This window comes from Panthera tigris, chromosome A2 (genome assembly GCF_018350195.1).
Source record: "Panthera tigris isolate Pti1 chromosome A2, P.tigris_Pti1_mat1.1, whole genome shotgun sequence".
Classification (NCBI taxonomy): Eukaryota; Metazoa; Chordata; class Mammalia; order Carnivora; family Felidae; genus Panthera; species Panthera tigris.
The window spans coordinates 18169117-18183925 of record NC_056661.1 but is presented as its reverse complement, the minus strand read 5'-3'; the positions used below and the strand labels follow the sequence as shown (position 1 = coordinate 18183925).

The 14809-nt window shown below is 59.0% G+C and overlaps 3 protein-coding genes across 12 annotated transcripts; 1 reads left to right on the top strand and 2 right to left on the bottom strand.

Annotated features, from left to right (window-relative positions):
* Positions 1 to 100: 100 nt before the first annotated feature.
* Positions 101 to 1805, bottom strand: NDUFAF3 (NADH:ubiquinone oxidoreductase complex assembly factor 3). 2 transcript variants are annotated; one of them, XM_042978899.1, is made up of 5 exons: positions 1171 to 1805; positions 854 to 1067; positions 651 to 717; positions 445 to 545; positions 101 to 365 (listed from the first exon to the last, which is right to left on the bottom strand). In XM_042978899.1, the coding sequence occupies exons 1-5, from the start codon at positions 1245 to 1247 to the stop codon at positions 249 to 251; spliced, it is 576 nt and encodes a 191-aa protein (XP_042834833.1). In that variant the 5' UTR covers positions 1248 to 1805; the 3' UTR covers positions 101 to 248. The 2 variants fall into 2 exon arrangements, with proteins under 2 accessions (XP_042834833.1, XP_042834834.1); XM_042978900.1 differs by having other exon boundaries at positions 875 to 1067; positions 1171 to 1793.
* A 2633-nt stretch (positions 1806 to 4438) lies between these two features.
* On the top strand, positions 4439 to 7492 carry DALRD3 (DALR anticodon binding domain containing 3). Of its 6 annotated transcripts, XM_042978891.1 has the most exons (12): positions 4450 to 4642; positions 4720 to 5024; positions 5147 to 5403; positions 5489 to 5568; positions 5656 to 5784; positions 6112 to 6182; positions 6283 to 6344; positions 6439 to 6521; positions 6597 to 6779; positions 6856 to 6969; positions 7071 to 7139; positions 7226 to 7345. In XM_042978891.1, exons 1-12 carry the CDS (start codon positions 4478 to 4480, stop codon positions 7343 to 7345), a joined length of 1638 nt encoding a protein of 545 aa, XP_042834825.1. In that variant the 5' UTR covers positions 4450 to 4477. The 6 variants fall into 6 exon arrangements, with proteins under 6 accessions (XP_042834829.1, XP_042834828.1, XP_042834827.1 ...); XM_042978893.1 differs by lacking the exon at positions 6856 to 6969 and having other exon boundaries at positions 4446 to 4642; XM_042978896.1 differs by lacking the exon at positions 4720 to 5024 and having other exon boundaries at positions 4625 to 4642; positions 7226 to 7492.
* On the bottom strand, positions 6993 to 14768 carry WDR6 (WD repeat domain 6). Of its 4 annotated transcripts, XM_042978880.1 has the most exons (8): positions 14451 to 14768; positions 9782 to 11311; positions 8839 to 9664; positions 8654 to 8737; positions 8443 to 8559; positions 8226 to 8344; positions 7520 to 8126; positions 6993 to 7391 (listed from the first exon to the last, which is right to left on the bottom strand). In XM_042978880.1, the coding sequence occupies exons 1-7, from the start codon at positions 14548 to 14550 to the stop codon at positions 7666 to 7668; spliced, it is 3237 nt and encodes a 1078-aa protein (XP_042834814.1). In that variant the 5' UTR covers positions 14551 to 14768; the 3' UTR covers positions 6993 to 7391; positions 7520 to 7665. The 4 variants fall into 4 exon arrangements, with proteins under 4 accessions (XP_042834814.1, XP_007088549.2, XP_042834815.1 ...); XM_007088487.3 differs by having other exon boundaries at positions 8839 to 11311; XM_042978881.1 differs by lacking the exon at positions 14451 to 14768 and adding an exon at positions 14158 to 14420 and having other exon boundaries at positions 8839 to 11311.
* Positions 14769 to 14809: the final 41 nt, after the last annotated feature.

The window sequence follows — 14809 nt, the reverse complement described above, 5'->3', positions numbered from 1 at the left end:
TAGCCTAGATAAAAAGGTGATCCCTTGGTTTCTTTGCAACCCCCACCAAGAGCCCACTGAGCCAAGTAGCTCCTCACTAGCAGTAAACTAGAACAAAATGGAAGATGTGGATTAAATTATTAACTTGCTGGCAAGAAAGACAAGTGTTACAGTGCCAAAGGGGAGGGACTAGTGAAAGTGCTGGAAACCCGTGTGCACTGCAAAAGTGCCACGGCCCTCCTGGACAGGTTAGGTCAGCTCCTGGCGGTTCATTCTGCAGCTTGTGCCAAAGTTGTGAGCACAGTCCCTCCAGGTGGGGGAATAAGGGCAGCTCCTGTCACTCGGCCTTCATGACACAGGAAGTTGAAAGTGGCACAGGCATTGGGCTGCAAAGAGAAAGCCTGCATCAGCTTGGCTAGAGATAGGACTGGGCCCTGCTCAGCACTCCCAAGTGGCAGGACTTACCGTGTCCTGCACTTCCACCGCGATGCCCCGCTGCCTCATGGCTTGCAGCACCCGGGGCTGCAGTCGTTCAGTCCGGTCTCCGGTGCCCACCACAATGATCTCTAGGGAAAGATGGCCATGATTAGCTTATGGCGGGTCAGTGGGGAGGCTGGGGCTGGGTGGTTTGCTGGGGCTGGAAGCACCTCAGCCCTCCCCTTCTCCAGTACCTATTCGCGGCTCCAGCAACCAGAAGAGAGAGAAGCTTTCTTCAGTGATGTCCTGGTGAGTTCCTACCTGGGTTGGGAGGAGGCAAGTTAAGTACAAGTTCGCGCAGCTTTCCCCACAGAGCCCTTACCTGCTCCACAAAGGGGTAACGGAAAAGCCAAGTTTGCCAGGGACAGAATCAGGGGACAGGCCTGGGGCTCTGGACCTCTACTTCCTCACTGCTCACGTTCCACTGCACGACCGAGTGCGGGAGCAACGCGCAGGGCCCAAGCACACGATTTCCGTTGACCATGAAGCCGAGGCTGCTGTAGCTGTCGATATACATGGATTGCGGGGACTCGCGTTGCAGCAGAGAGATGCGCGTCCGCTGGTACAGCTCATCGTCCGCCGGCGTGAGCCGATGCCCTCGCCTTGGAACCCTGCGGGTGGGGTATGCTCAGGTTCTAGGGAGCCGTTGGGGGGGGGGGGGGAGTCGCCGGTCGTGGGGGGCGAGAGAATCAGGGACGCTGGGTCTGGACTCACCACAGCAGCTCTGCGAGGTCACAGCGAAAGGCGGCTCGAGCTCGGCACAGGCCGCGAAGAGCGAACGAGGCAACCATGGCGGACCCGCGTGCAGGGAACCCGGCGCTAGGTCAGCGGAGTCGTGGCGAAGTTCTCCGCAGCGCGCTGACAGCGCCCTCTGCGTCCCGGAGGGCACCGCGCGAGTCGGCTGCCCCAGCGCGGGATTGTGAAAGAGCCGGCCCGGGAAAACTGTCCCAGGAGGGCCCGTCCCCTACCGCGGCTCCGGTGTCTGCACCTGCCGCCCGCCCCGCCCCAGGCCCCCACAGACCGTCCTGGGGGAGCCGGACACCTGGTGGCGTGGCCGGCCTCAGAGCGCTGCCTGGGCCCCCGCCGCCGCTTGGTCCCCGGCCCTCAGCTATTAACGCAGGACTCCCGGAGCCTGGGGCGGGGCTGCCGCGCACCTGGTCGAGTCCCTCACACCTGGCCAGGGCGTGGGGCCAGCATCCAAGCCCCTAATCCCAGGCTTTGGGGCGTCGGGTTCCGAGGGCGGAGCGGCCAGCTCAGGTTTCCCCCGCACTTCTGCGAATCACGCCCCTCCTCAACCGTCACCCGCGCGACCGTTGGCGTCGTCGCCGCGCGTCTCCCGGGGCGTGGCCACGCGTGGATTGGCTTCTCAGGAGCGCGAGGGGGCGTGGCTGATTGGTTTCGCCTTAAAATGGCTCCAAATCTGCGGCCCCAGCAAGCGGAAGGGGACGCCGTGGTAGGGCGATTGTAGCCGTTCGGGTGGGAGCCACCGGGCCGAACGGAACCAGATATTGAACTAGACAGCTGCTGGAGCATCGCCCTGTCGTCGCTCACGCTGCTCGCGGCCCGAGAATTCCCCGACCCCCCGTCTTGAACCGAATCAGAGGGCCTACTGGCGCGAGAGTCGCTGGCGCCCGCGCGGGTTTCGGGCATCTTCGCGCCCCCACCGTGTCGTGGCCTCAAGGGAATGTTGACGCGTCTGCTACCCACGGGACCGGGCGGGAGGGAGGCTCGGCATAGCGGAGGACGGTCGCAATGGCTTCCCGGGGGTCCTATCGCCGCCATTGGGTCCCCAGCGCTCCGGGCGCTGGCATAGTCACGGGACAAAGGGCCCGGGGTGCGGGGGTGTCCCTGAGGCGGGCGCGCGGCTTTACTTCCTCTCCGGCCCCACGGGTGAGCTTCCCTCTAGGCTGATCTCGAAGCCCTTCCCACCACCGTCTCCGCACTGGTGGCCTGGCTTCATGGGACCAACAGGAGTAATCTTACCCTGCGGATCTAATCCGGATCTGGACCGGTCCCAGGGGAGACCCCCACCAACCTTCCTATTTTGGGGGGGCCCAGGTGAGCGCCTCGTTCCCACTACACTCGGTTTTACCGCCCACTCGTAGGTCTGTCTCCTGGTACTGGGAATGGGGGTCCTGATCTGGCCCCAGGACATGGAACTACCCCCCCCCCCCCCGCCCCGGGGTCATTCCCACCCGCCACGGCTGGACAGCGGGCAACGGAATCCCAAAAGCAGCTGTTGTCTCCAGAGCATTCCAGCTGCGCTTGGATTTCGTTCCCTGCTCTCCTGCCAGAGCAGCGTCCTGGCCTAGGTGGGGTGGGCCAGCCTCTGACCCCCATACATACTTATTGGGTCGCTCTGGTCTCTGACCCTGTCTCAGGTGCGCCCTCAGCCTGGAAGTGGTGGGCGTAGACGTCGGAGAGCCAGGTTTGTGGTCATCTCTGGAACCTGGAGTGGCATTGACAAGGGAGGGCGTTTCCAGGGCCTCTGGACAGGGCTGCGATCGCGGTGAGTCCCACAGGGCCACCGCAGCTCGCTAAAGATAGCCCTTCACTTCCTGGGGAAAACCCACCCCAACCGTCTTCGTGTACCGAGAGTAGCTGTAGTCCCCAGCTCCGCCTCCAGCCCCCAACCCTGTTAGTAGCTGCCCCAGGGTCATGCGCCTGCGGAATGGAAAGCGCTTTGGAATGACACGATCACTCCCGTTGAGTGGGCACCCAAGAAGCCATCGGGAATGTCGTGTCCGCCCAGTGCTCTTTCTGCGATCCCAGCAGGGCCTTGGAGCCCTGGCCCAGAAAGGGGTCTTGACAAACTTTTGCTGCCCCTTTCTAGGGTTCTCTCCTTTCTGAGCCCTGGGCACTCTCACTGCTTCAGAGCAGAAATCATGGTTTTCCCAGCACTGTGTGCTGTGTCAGGTTCAATCTCCATTAAAGAAAATGGAAGAAAAGGGGATTTAAGTTACATTGAAGTGAAAACATTCAGGATCCCTGGTGGGACAGAGGAAAGAGCTTTGTCTCTCTAGTGGAATGGGATGCTCCAACTGGGAACAGTCCTTTAGCTGGGGCTTCTCATGATCACATTGTTTATTTGGCTCAGAATGGCTCCTTGCCTAAACCAGGAAGCCGGAGGATCCCTGTTAAAGTACACAAGGTTAAAAGGAAAGCATTAAAGGCTGGTCATTCTGGGGGCGCCTGGGTGGCTCAGTCGGTTGGGCATCTGCCTTCGGCTCAGGTCATGAGATCTCTCTCGTCCTGAGTTCGAGCCCTGCACTGGGTTCTGTGCTGACAGCTCAGAGCCTGGAGCCTGCTTCGGATTCTGTATCTCCCTCTCTCTCTGCCCCTCCCCCACTCACTCTCTTGTCTCTGCTTCTCAAAAATGAATAAACGTTAAAAAAAAAAAAAAGCTGGTAATTCTGGAAACTATCTTGATGGATCTAATTCCTCAAAAATCAAGAGAAGCAATTCTACGAGAGTAGGCATTTATCCGATGTAAAGACGACCCAAATCGCAAAGGAGGAAATACTTCTGAATAACCCGAAACCGCAGAATACTAATTCTTTTAAAAATGAGTTTTTAGGTGGTCGTGAAATGTTAGCTGGCTGTAATGTTAGCTGCCCTATCCCACTAAATTCATTTGGAGCTTCTGACGTTTGATCATGTGTCAAATGTGGGGAATGAAACGTCATCACAAATACACAGAGGTAAGACTTCGAGGGGAGAAACAGCGATCTGGGCCCCACCCAGTAGGGAGGATCCTTTCCCTGGTTGCTAATGCAGGTGGCGAAGACAGAACCCTAGGTCTAAGATGGACCCGGAGATTTAGGAACCTAGGACAGGCAGGGCAGACTGGCCACGCAGAGGGAGAGCTGGGGCCGAAGGTCTAAAGCGGCTATCAGGTTCCCTCTGGCGCACCTGTCAGCTCAGGGGCCGCCACCGGATACGCGCCCTGGCCTGTCGGTCCTCCCGGAAGTTCGACCTCCCGGGGGTTTGCTTCCGGTTCTGCTGGTTCCTTCCGGTCGCCATGGCGACGGGGCGCCTGGGGGTCGGAGAGACGCTAGGGGCCCTCAACACCGCCCTGGGGCCTGGCGACCCCGTGTGGTTCAAGGAGACGCGCGCCCGCCACCTGCGTGCCCGAGACTTTCTGGCGCCGCGGCCCGCATTACAAGCGCGCTTCGGGGACGGACAGGTGGGCGCGAGCGGCCGAGTGGGGACATGCGGCGGGGGGGCATCGCCGCAGCCCGCTCATCGCCCTTCCTCTCGCAGGTGCCCGAGCGTGTGGTCCGTGCAGTCGCCGGCCTGCAGGGCCCCGGCGTGGCCCCGGTGCTGCGCTGCACGTCGACCCCCGCGGGTCTAGCGCTCCAGCTGCAGCGGCCCGCCGTCTTCGAGCGCGTGCTCGGCGCCGTGGCCGCCTATGTCGCGCCCGCCGCGCCCGCCGCGCCCGCCGCGCCGGGCCCGTGCATCCTCCTCCACTGCCCGGCGCTGCGCAGCGCCCCCGGCGCGCTCCGCCTGAGCCAGCTGCGCGCCGTGCTCGTGGCCGATCATTTGGCGCGAACTCTGCGCGCTCACGGGTGAGCGCGACGCGGGGCCAAAGAGGCGGGGGTAGGAAGCTGGGACGGAAGCAGCTGCGAGTGGGAAGTAGGGGGGAGCTGGGCCGGGTGATAGGGCTGAGGCGGTCGCCCTCGCTTCGCAGGGAGAGTGTGCGCCTCGTCCCCGCCGTGCGAGACCCGCACATGCCGACCTTCCTGCAGCAACTGCGCGTGGACTGGCCCGCTGCTTCGGAGAGAGCCGCCACCGAAGCCCTGAGGAACCGCGCGCTTGCAGAGCTTAGCCCTGCCCAGGAGCGGGGAGCCCTGCCCCGCGGCGTCCTGGGCACAGTGTGCCTGAAGGAGCTGGTGCAAGAACGGGGACGCGCAGCTGGCTATGACCCCAACCTGGACAAGTGTCTGGGTAGGAGCTGGAGCCTCGCAGGGCTGGAGGGAAGGTGGGGACTCTGTGCTCCTGGCTAGCCTCAACGCCCTCGTGTTCTCTGCAGTGACTGAGGATCTGCTCTCGGTGCTAGCCGAGCTGCAGGAGGCTGCGCGCTGCTGGCCAGGGGACAGCCCTCCATCCCTGGTTAGTGACTGACCCGACTCCGTAGGCTGACACTGGCCAGCCGAGTGTCCTGTGTTCGCTCGGTGACCGTCTTCCTACACACCGTAGGCTGCGGCCCCAGATGCTAACGCAGACCGCTGCATGGTTGTGCACGTGGTGAGCTGTGAGGAGGAGTTCCAGCAACAAAAGGTGGACCTGCTTTGGCGGAAGCTGGATGACCAGGCTCCGCTCACACAGGTAGGTTTAGTGGCTTCCTCCCCGCCCCCACCATCCCGAGGGCCCTTGAAAACCCTCAAGCGTCCCGTTGGCCAGGGTGTCCATACGTGACGCCTGATCCTGAGGGGGAGGTTAGGCTCGGTGAGTGGGTATTTGCCGCAGCTTGTGAGCATCCTGAGAGAAGGTGGGGTCCGGAGGCACATCCCAGAGAACACTGAAGAAACTGGACTGTGTCCTGGGGTGGGCTTGAAAGGCGGGGGGAGTCCAGGCACCAGATTTAGGCTTCCCGAAGGATTTGGTGTTGGAGGGTGTCGCTTCCTAGCTGAGTGCCTGTTCTCTTCCCGACAGAAGCACCTGGTCTGTGGCCCGGTGAAAGTGGCTGGTGCACCCAGCACCCTCACCGCCCCTGAGTACTACGAGTGAGTGAGACTGGAAGGGAGGCCCCCTAGTCAGGGTAGTTGAGGTGGAGGGGAACTCCTCACCACCCCGCCTGCCCCGCTCACTCTTCTCCTCATGCAGGCTCCGGCACGCCCAGGTGTGCAAGGCGTCGGCAGTGAAGCACGGCAGGGACCTGGCACGAGGTGCGTGCGCCCGGGAACCCCTAGCTGTGCTCTGCAGGAGGGGCGGCCCGTCTGCTTCCCTGCCTGTGGAGACTCACCGACCGCACTCCCCCAGACCCAGCCTGGACAGAGGTCTTCAGCGTTCTCTCCGTGGCGACCATCAAGTTTGAGATGCTCAGCACAGCCCCGCACGGTCAGGTGAGCCTGGGTGACCTACAGGATCAGGGCTTGGACAGCACGTGTGGTGGCTGCAGCTGTGCCCCCATTCCTCAGCTTCTCCTGGCCCTGGCCGACAGCAGCATTTCCACAAAGGGCACCAAGAGCGGCACCTTCGTCATGTATAACTGTGCCCGTCTTGCCACACTGTTTGAAGGGTACAGGCACAGCATGGAACAAGGTCTGTACCCCACTTTTCCACCTGTGAGCAGTCTCGATTTCTCAGTGCTACAGGATGAGGTGAGTGCCCTCCCCAGGTAGTTGGGCACCCACAGGAGGTTGGGACCTCATCTCCCAGCACCCTTCTTCCTCCCAGGGTGAGTGGCTCCTGCTCTTCAATGGCATCCTCCCCTTCCCAGACCTGCTGAGCCAGACAGCAGCCCTGGCATGCACAGCCCCAGGGCTGCACACGACCGCACGCACAGAGACGGTGAGGCAGAGGAGACGGGGACAGACACTGCACACTCAATGCTTTATTCTGGGTTGGGCACAAGATCAGAGACCAGCCAGTGACTCAGTCTCTGTCTCTAGATGTGCAAGTTCCTGGTACAGCTCAGCATGGATTTCAGCTCCTACTATAACCGCATACACATCCTAGGAGTAAGTGCACAGCAAAACGGGGTGGGGGGTTGCGGGGGTGCAAGGGAAGCAAAGGACGAGACCAGCAGGCCCTTTCTCTCCAACAGGCACCTCGACCACACCTGTTTGGTCAAATGTTTGCCCGTCTCCAGCTTCTGCGGGCCGTGCGTGAAGTGCTTCACACCGGCCTAGCCACGCTGGGCCTCCCTCCGCTGAACCATATCTAAGGCCACAGAGACCCCAAATATCTAGGAATGTTTACAGAGTCATCACCTGAAAAAAAGATACACAGATTTTGTTAGGGACCTGAAACCAAAAATAAACTACTTCTATTATAAAGCCTGGTCCTATTATACGCAGTAGGGCATATTTTTGGTCTGCCCAGATGGCACCCTACTCACCTCCAGCTCCTGCTCTGACGTCAGGAACCCGCGGCTGCCGCCTCCTCCCCTCAAGGCACACTGGGCATGGGCACAGACAGTCACTCCTGTTCCACTCCGTCTGCGAGCAGGCCCCATACCCAGCATGCCGGCCACCGCGGGACACTTCAATCATACCAGTTGTAAACCTCAAGCCCCTGGCCCCCAAGAGCACAGCGGTGGCCAAACTCAGGGCTCACAGGCCAGCAGTCCATGTCAGCCACATCTGGGACGTGGTACACGGTACTGTTCATGAAGGTGGGCTCACCATGCCCCAGACGCCAGAAGGTCAGCCGTTGGTCGATGGAGGCTGAGACCATAAGGCTTGGGCTTAGGATCTTGAGGCCTGTCACATGGGCAGCATGTGCACAGGGGACAGAGTATTCCTCTAGCACATGCAACTGGGGCACCAGCTCAGCACCCCCAGCGGCCTCTTCCAGCTCTGGTGCCTCCACAGCCAGCACAAAGACATGGAGGGAGCCATCCTCACTGCCACTGGCCACAAGGTGGCCCTCACGTGTGGGCAAGGTGTGCAGGCTGTTGACACCACAGCTATGAGCCTGGAGGGTCAGGCAGGGGGTGCCCAGTCCTGGAGGAAGAAGATGGTTATCAGGGCCTCGCTGCCACATGGGTGAAGGCAAAGTGTGAGGTGGGGAGGGACAGCCATGGTTGTACACTGGCTACTCACGGTAGGGAAGCCCGGGATCCGCTGGAGGCTCCAGGGCAGTGGAACCATGGTCTAGCACAGTAGTGAGATCCCAGAAGGCCAAGCTGCCATCAGTAGCTGCACTGCACAGGAACAGCCTCCTGGGAGCCAGGGGAGGGCAGCTAGGTCAGTGAGGGGGATGGAAAGCAACAGGAGCCCCCACCTGGCCCACGCAGGACCACCATGCAGCCTCTCTCACCGCCGCTGGTTGGGTGCCTCATGTGTAAAGGAATGGACCTTAAGGACACACCGCTTGTGGTGGAAGGTTTCAGCCAGGAGCTGCAGCCGCCGCCCAGAGTCCTGCAAAAGAAAGAGCCTGGGGGGCGGAGAGTGGCCCAGCTCAGAACCCATTCTGGACAACCTTCCAGGCTTTGTCTCTTGGCCCTACCACCCCCCATGCCCATTCTCACCTCACTGCTCCATCACTGCAGGCTGCAGCCACAAGGGGGCCAAGGCCAGGCCTGTTGAGCTCACAGATAGCTAGGGACATATACCTGCCGAGACCAGACACAGGTCAGGGCAAACCTGGGAGCAGCTGTAAGGGGCTTGCCCTGCGTGACACCACCCTACACTCCCACCTAGCAGTGCACATTACCTGGTCTCTGGATCCACCTTGATCATCCGGTGCCGATTGCGCTGCCGGTCCCAGTACTCGTCTAGCCGGTGGGACGAAAGGTGCATGACGTGGCAGGCGAGGCGGCTCGGGGTGCTGGGGTCTGGGGTGACCATGATGCTGAAGCAATGCATCTCAGCCCGGCCCCCCGCAGACACCACATGAGCAGTCAGGCCTGGCCGAGGATCCTGAGGGCCACCTGGGGTACCAATGCCCCACACAGCCAGCGCACGCACCGAGGAGATGTGATTACAGACAGCTGTAAGTGCATGGGCCGAGCCAGTGGCTGTGGGGAGCGCCAGGACACAGACAGTGGTGTCCTCGCTGCATGTGATCACAATGTCAGTCAGGCCAGGCCCCTCGCTGCCGGGCTCCAAGTAGTCAGGCTGCATGAAGCTGGGCATCTCAAATTCAGGTCCCAGAGTGATGGTGCCCACACGCTTTACACAAGTGATCTCACGGCCATGCAGGCTCTCCCGGAGGATCACGTGTGGCCTAGTACAGCCACCCAAAGCCCGGTACAGCATGACATCCCCATCCTTGAGGTAGGCAAAGGCCATAGCCGCCTCGGTATCAGAGAAGGCCCAGGAGCGGTGCCCTCCACCACAGTTAACGATGTGCAGCTTTTCATGGGATCGGGGACTCCACACCACAAACTCATTGGCATGGAAACCCAGGATGACCATACTCCCATCAGCCATCATACGGAGCCCAGCCACCCAGTTCATGCCTCGACAGGACTTCTGCCTTAGGACTGGCTGGAGTTGGCCACCTCGCACAAAGAGCTGGTAATAGGCGCCATCACGCCCTGTGGTATACACGTAGCCACCATGGCAGGTGACCGAGGTCACACCCTGCTTCCCGTGCAGAGAAGGGAGGGTGGACACAGGGCCCCACTCAGTTTCATCCCCACCACTGCCACTACCTGCTTCAAGTGCTCCAGTGACAGCTCCGGCCTTGCCCGCAATCCCAAGATCCTTGAGCAGAGCTGGTCTGGAGGGGAACAGCAACACAGAGCCCCGACGGTCCCCGCACACCAGGAAGTCACCAGGGGGTAAGAAGGCACTACATGTGTGCCATCTCTGCTTGCTTGGAGGCAGTAGGTACCGGCAACGTTCCTTTACAAAGATGGCTTTGCCAGAGGGTGCGGCTGAGATTTCCAGGCAAGCCACCACACCACCAGGGCCCGATGCCAGCAACAGGAGCTCCTCATAGCCACGCAAGGCCCAGCTCAGACTATGCACCTTCCCACAGAACAGGGTCAGGTCCACAGCTGCTGTTGGAGTGTTGATGGGGACAACCTTGACACGACCCTCCCCATTGGCCATGGCACACAGTCCAAAGCCCTCAGGACCAGGGGCTGCCTCCAGGAGGCAGTAGGACTGGAAGCGTTTATCCTCCAGCAGCTGCTCCCAGCACTTGACCTCAAAGTCATAGAGGTACAGGACCCCTGTGTCAGTCACTGCCAGTAGTCGCCATGAGCCAGCCAGCGTCACAGCCTTGAGGGTACCTGGCCTGCTACGGGACTTGAAGCAGAGAGCTGAGACCCCCGAACCTGGGTACCCACGCCCTACCAAGTGCCACAGCCGGATGCCTGAGTCATCACCCCCAGTAACCACCCAGGCCTGCCTCTCATGGGCAGCTAAAGCCCTGATGCCACGACCCTGGTGGCCCCGAAAGGCCTGAAGGATCTCACCTTCGTGGCTCCATACCAAGCAGACACAGTCCTCTCCAGCACTGATAAGGTAATTCTCTAGTAGCTTGACCTGCCACACACGGGCACTGTGCCCAAAGCAGTGCCCAATATTCTGTACCCGACCCCCAGGCACCCGCAGGTCACCCACCTTCCAGATGCGGACACTTCGGTCTTCTGAAGCTGTGGCCAACAAGCCTTTACTTTCCAGGTACGACATGCTGAAGATGACACCCACATGCCCACTGACCCGTCGGTCAGGGGCCACAGGCTTATTATCTATTAAGGCAGCTGCTGGGTACCAGACAAGGAGCTGATTGGAAACAGCACCTGCCACTATGGTCAGCTCCTTCCAGGTGTCTCCGATCAGACAGGCTGAGGAGAGGGTGCACCTGTCTGTGCAGGGCACCTCCTGCAGCATGCACCCTACCACAGGGTCGTATAGCACTACTGAGTTATGGCCCAGGGCCAAGGCTATGTTCCCCTCAAGCCAACGTGCATCCCAGATCCAGTCAGACATGTTCCATAGGCCAGAGCGCCAGAGCTCCCGGAAGCGGCCCTGTCCCCAGCTAACTTTCACAACTCGGAGTCCCTTGCTCCCAAACACAGCCACCATAGCCTCCGAGTCAAGGTCTCCGTTTGGTTCTGGTCGCACCCGGAACCCATGGATAAGATAGTGGCCAAGCAGGTTCTGCACGCGCTTCATCATCCGCAGATGGCCACCAAAATCGAGGCTGTACACCAGGACATCTGGCCCCTCACCTAGACAGAGGCAGAGAGCCACATCAGAACCTCACCTCTGATAAGTCATGAAGAGACGAGGGCAGGGAAAACTTGGGCATGTAGCCTGCGAATGCATTAGAACACACGACCCTGCAGGCTTGAACCCTGGACAATCCCCGGCCTCAGCTTCAGCTGGACTTTCAATGCTGACATTCAGATACTCAGTTCAACCTGACTTCCTCAAACACAGGCTCTTCCTCGCCCCACCTAACTTCTCATCCTTCCATTGGAAGCCTGTCAGCCTTTCTCCCAAATCCTCAGCCTCATCTGCTTCTACACACCCTCTTCCGCCCCCCCCCCAACCCATCCCTCCCCCAGGGCAGAGGCTGTCCCTAAAGGTGATCCTCCCACCTTGGGGCCACAGCAGAACGCCTCTGGATTTCCAGAAACTTCTTCCTTGAAGCTCAGATGTGAGCATGTTCAACACTGATGAGAAGAACCAGGAGAGGCAGCCCCTACTTTGACAGCCAAGGTTCCCATGACCCTAAGCCACCTCCTGCCTGCCCTGCAGGCACTTCCCACTCTACTAGTTCACCTTCAAGTTCTCTCAACCATTGCCACCCTCTACTCAGCCCCAGCCCCAAAGCAGGAAGCTCACCACTTACTCCTCTAAACTTCCCACATCTTCTCATGTTCCGAGTGCTCATTTTCTAAAGATTTTGCAAATCCTCCCCACCACAGTGACTTTGCCCCAGGATATCACCTTAACCTGAGATGACATTAACAGTTCCTCATGATATTCTTAGCTTGCAATCTCCATTTTTCGACATTCAATAGACATGAACTGAGCATCAATTATAAACCAGACAAGGAACTAACTACATGCTGGAGTAGTGAGTAAGACAAGCACAGACCCAGACTCCTGCCCATCAGGCAGACAATAAACAGTATCACCCAAGTAAACTACATTGTTGTAACTCTGGTAAGTTCCAAGAAAGAACTATACAGGTTGCTTTAAGAATATAAAAGAGGAAAATCTATTCCACAGGATTTTCCCTCCAGAAGACATCTGGCAATATCTGGAGACATTCTGGTTGTCACAACTGGGAGCTATGCTAACTGGCAACTAGGAGTAGAAGCCAGGGATGCTCCTAAACGTCCTGCAAAGCACAGACAGCCCCCCACACAAAAAAAGGATCTGGGCCAAAATGTCAAAAGTGCTGATACTGAGAAACCCTGGTCTCGTCTAAACAGACTGGGTGAGGGGCGCCTGGGTGGCTCAGTCAGTTGAGCATCTAACTTTGGCTCAGGTCATGATTACACAGTTGGTGAGTTTGAGCCCTGCATCAGGCTCTGTGCTGACAGCTCAGAGTATGGAGCCTGCTTCAGATCCTGTGTCTCCCTCTCTCTCTCTCTGCTCCTCCCCTGCGCTCTCTCTCAAAAATAAAATTAAAAAAATAATAATTAAAAAATAAACAGACTGGGTGTCAGGAGAGGCCACCTTGCGAACATAACATATAGACGGAGAGGAATCAATAAGCAGTGGTAACCAAAGGAAGAGCAAGCATGGGGGAGGTGGGTGAACCTTTCTTGGCAGATAGAATAGCAAGTCTGATGACCCTGAGGTGAGCACAGTCGTGTGGTTGGAATAAGAAACAAAGAGCTCAAGGATAGGCTGGGAGAATGCTCCTGAGGGGGTCTAGGAGACAAAGTTGCATGGCCTCAAATGACGGCAATATACAGACAGTGGCCACATGTATGAAGTCAAAATCAACCAGATTGGCTTGGGAGCTGAGGGAGATGCTCAGACTCAGGCACCTGACTGGCTGTTGTTCCCTCTGCTGAGCTGGAGCACCCAGTAGGAATATTTCAAATTGAAGGCACCTGTGCACTTGGACCTGGAACTCATAAGCAAAGAGGGCTGGAAATTCAGATTATAGGTGCACATGGACAGAATTTGAGAATTGCAGCAATACAAAAGTCACTCTGGAAGTCACTGGAGTAGAGGAATTCACTTGAAGAGCTTTCTAACCTGCATTTCCCAGGTCATTTTCTTGCCTAAAACCCTTCATGGGGCCGCTCTCCACCACCACTATGAAGTCAGATCTAGGCTTAAAACGGTCTGGCCTCTGCTCCTTTCTCCAGCACTTGTCCCACCCCACCCCTGCTCAGCCTCACAGAAATTCCCTCTTTCTCCCGAAGTAAGAAATTCTCAGCCTCAAAGCCTTTGGCATGTTTACCCTCTGCCAGAAACTCACCGCTTCCCTTCTCCTAGCTCATTGTTGTGGTTCTTTGGGTTTCTGCCTACCTATCTCTTCCTGCAGAAGCCTTAGGACTCTAACCCATCGTAGGCACCTTGAACTCCCAGAGTCCCCACCCTTCACCAGATCACAACTGGGCCATCCCTCCCCACACACACATACCCACCCCCTTAGGATAGTAAGCAGCTCACTCAAGACTTGACAGAGCCCTGCCTCAGGACCCTTAAAAAACTCAGCAGCACCACCATCAATCACTAGTGTCTTCCAGTCAGTCCTCAATGCTCCCCAAGGGTCTGCTGCCTCAGGTCTCAGGGCTTTGATGGCCTATGCTTCTTGACCTGACCTTCCCCCAAGAAGCATCAACATCGGAATTCCTGGACGCAACCATCTCGGAAGGGGCCTTAGCGTCTGCCTCCCCAAGCATTGGCTCACTCAAAAAGGTCTCATCTCTAGTTTCCCGCCACTCAATCTGATCCTCCCCATCTTCCACGGAGAAGCCTCACACAGCCCTGAGGCCACACCCCCGCCACCGGGCCCCGCCCTCAGGACCGCCCACCTTGGGGTCGGCTCATCCCAACCCACCCACCCCCGCCCCCCGCTCCACTCCAGGAAGGTGCCACACACCACTCGCCCTCCATATCACTGCGTTTCCTCGCACTTTCCCGCAGCCCCACCGCTCTTTCCACGTCGGCTGCAGACTATGAAGGGACTCAGTAGCCACATCGGGTTTTTTTTGTCTCCAGGGCTCCTCCGGCTGGGTCTCCTGCCCGCCATCTCCTGGGCTCCCGCCCCCCTCGGTCGGGCTTCATCCCGCCGCCCGTCCTCCTCCTTGGGGGTATCCCTTTGTTCTCACGGTCCCGCCCCACGCGAGCGCACGGTTTCTTCTCCACTAGCATGCGCTTCAACCCAAACCTCACCCGCCAACAGCCGATCCCCCACGCACTCCAGACCCGTGACCGGGAGGAGTATGAGCTCGGAGGTTGCCCGCGGCCAAACGTAGTCCTCGTGAGCGTCCATGTCCTTCCTCCTGCTGCTGCGGCTGCCCTGGCCAAGAAGGGAGCTGAGCTCTCGCGAGACGAGCCTTCCTCGCACGCAGCAGAGCCGATCTACAGCGGCCTTAGCAACAGGTAGCTGAGCCCAGGGTCGCCCGCTGCCGATGTCCAATCACGACCCTTCGCCTCACGCAATCCAGCCCGTCATTGGCGAGGCCGCCCTCGCCCCTCCCCCTGGCGTGACGCTCTCCAAGCGCAGCGGCGGGCTCGTACTGGCCCAATCT

Bases quoted from the DNA above. Each gene is read 5' to 3' on its own strand.
- WDR6 (XM_007088487.3), bottom strand. From the start codon at position 14,550: ATGGACGCTCACGAGGACTACGTTTGGCCGCGGGCAACCTCCGAGCTC. The intron at 8,560-8,653 runs GTGAGAATGGGC...TCCGCCCCCCAG, and splicing joins TGCAGTGATGGAGCAGTGAG to GCTCTTTCTTTTGCAGGACT. The intron at 8,345-8,442 runs GTGAGAGAGGCT...CCTGGCTCCCAG, and splicing joins GAGGCACCCAACCAGCGGCG to GAGGCTGTTCCTGTGCAGTG.
- DALRD3 (XM_042978891.1), top strand. From the start codon at position 4,478: ATGGCGACGGGGCGCCTGGGGGTCGGAGAGACGCTAGGGGCCCTCAAC. The intron at 5,025-5,146 runs GTGAGCGCGACG...CTCGCTTCGCAG, and splicing joins CGAACTCTGCGCGCTCACGG to GGAGAGTGTGCGCCTCGTCC. The intron at 7,140-7,225 runs GTAAGTGCACAG...TCTCTCCAACAG, and splicing joins ACCGCATACACATCCTAGGA to GCACCTCGACCACACCTGTT.
- NDUFAF3 (XM_042978899.1), bottom strand. From the start codon at position 1,247: ATGGTTGCCTCGTTCGCTCTTCGCGGCCTGTGCCGAGCTCGAGCCGCC. The intron at 1,068-1,170 runs GTGAGTCCAGAC...CCCCACCCGCAG, and splicing joins GACCTCGCAGAGCTGCTGTG to GGTTCCAAGGCGAGGGCATC. The intron at 366-444 runs GTAAGTCCTGCC...TTCTCTTTGCAG, and splicing joins CGGTGGAAGTGCAGGACACG to CCCAATGCCTGTGCCACTTT.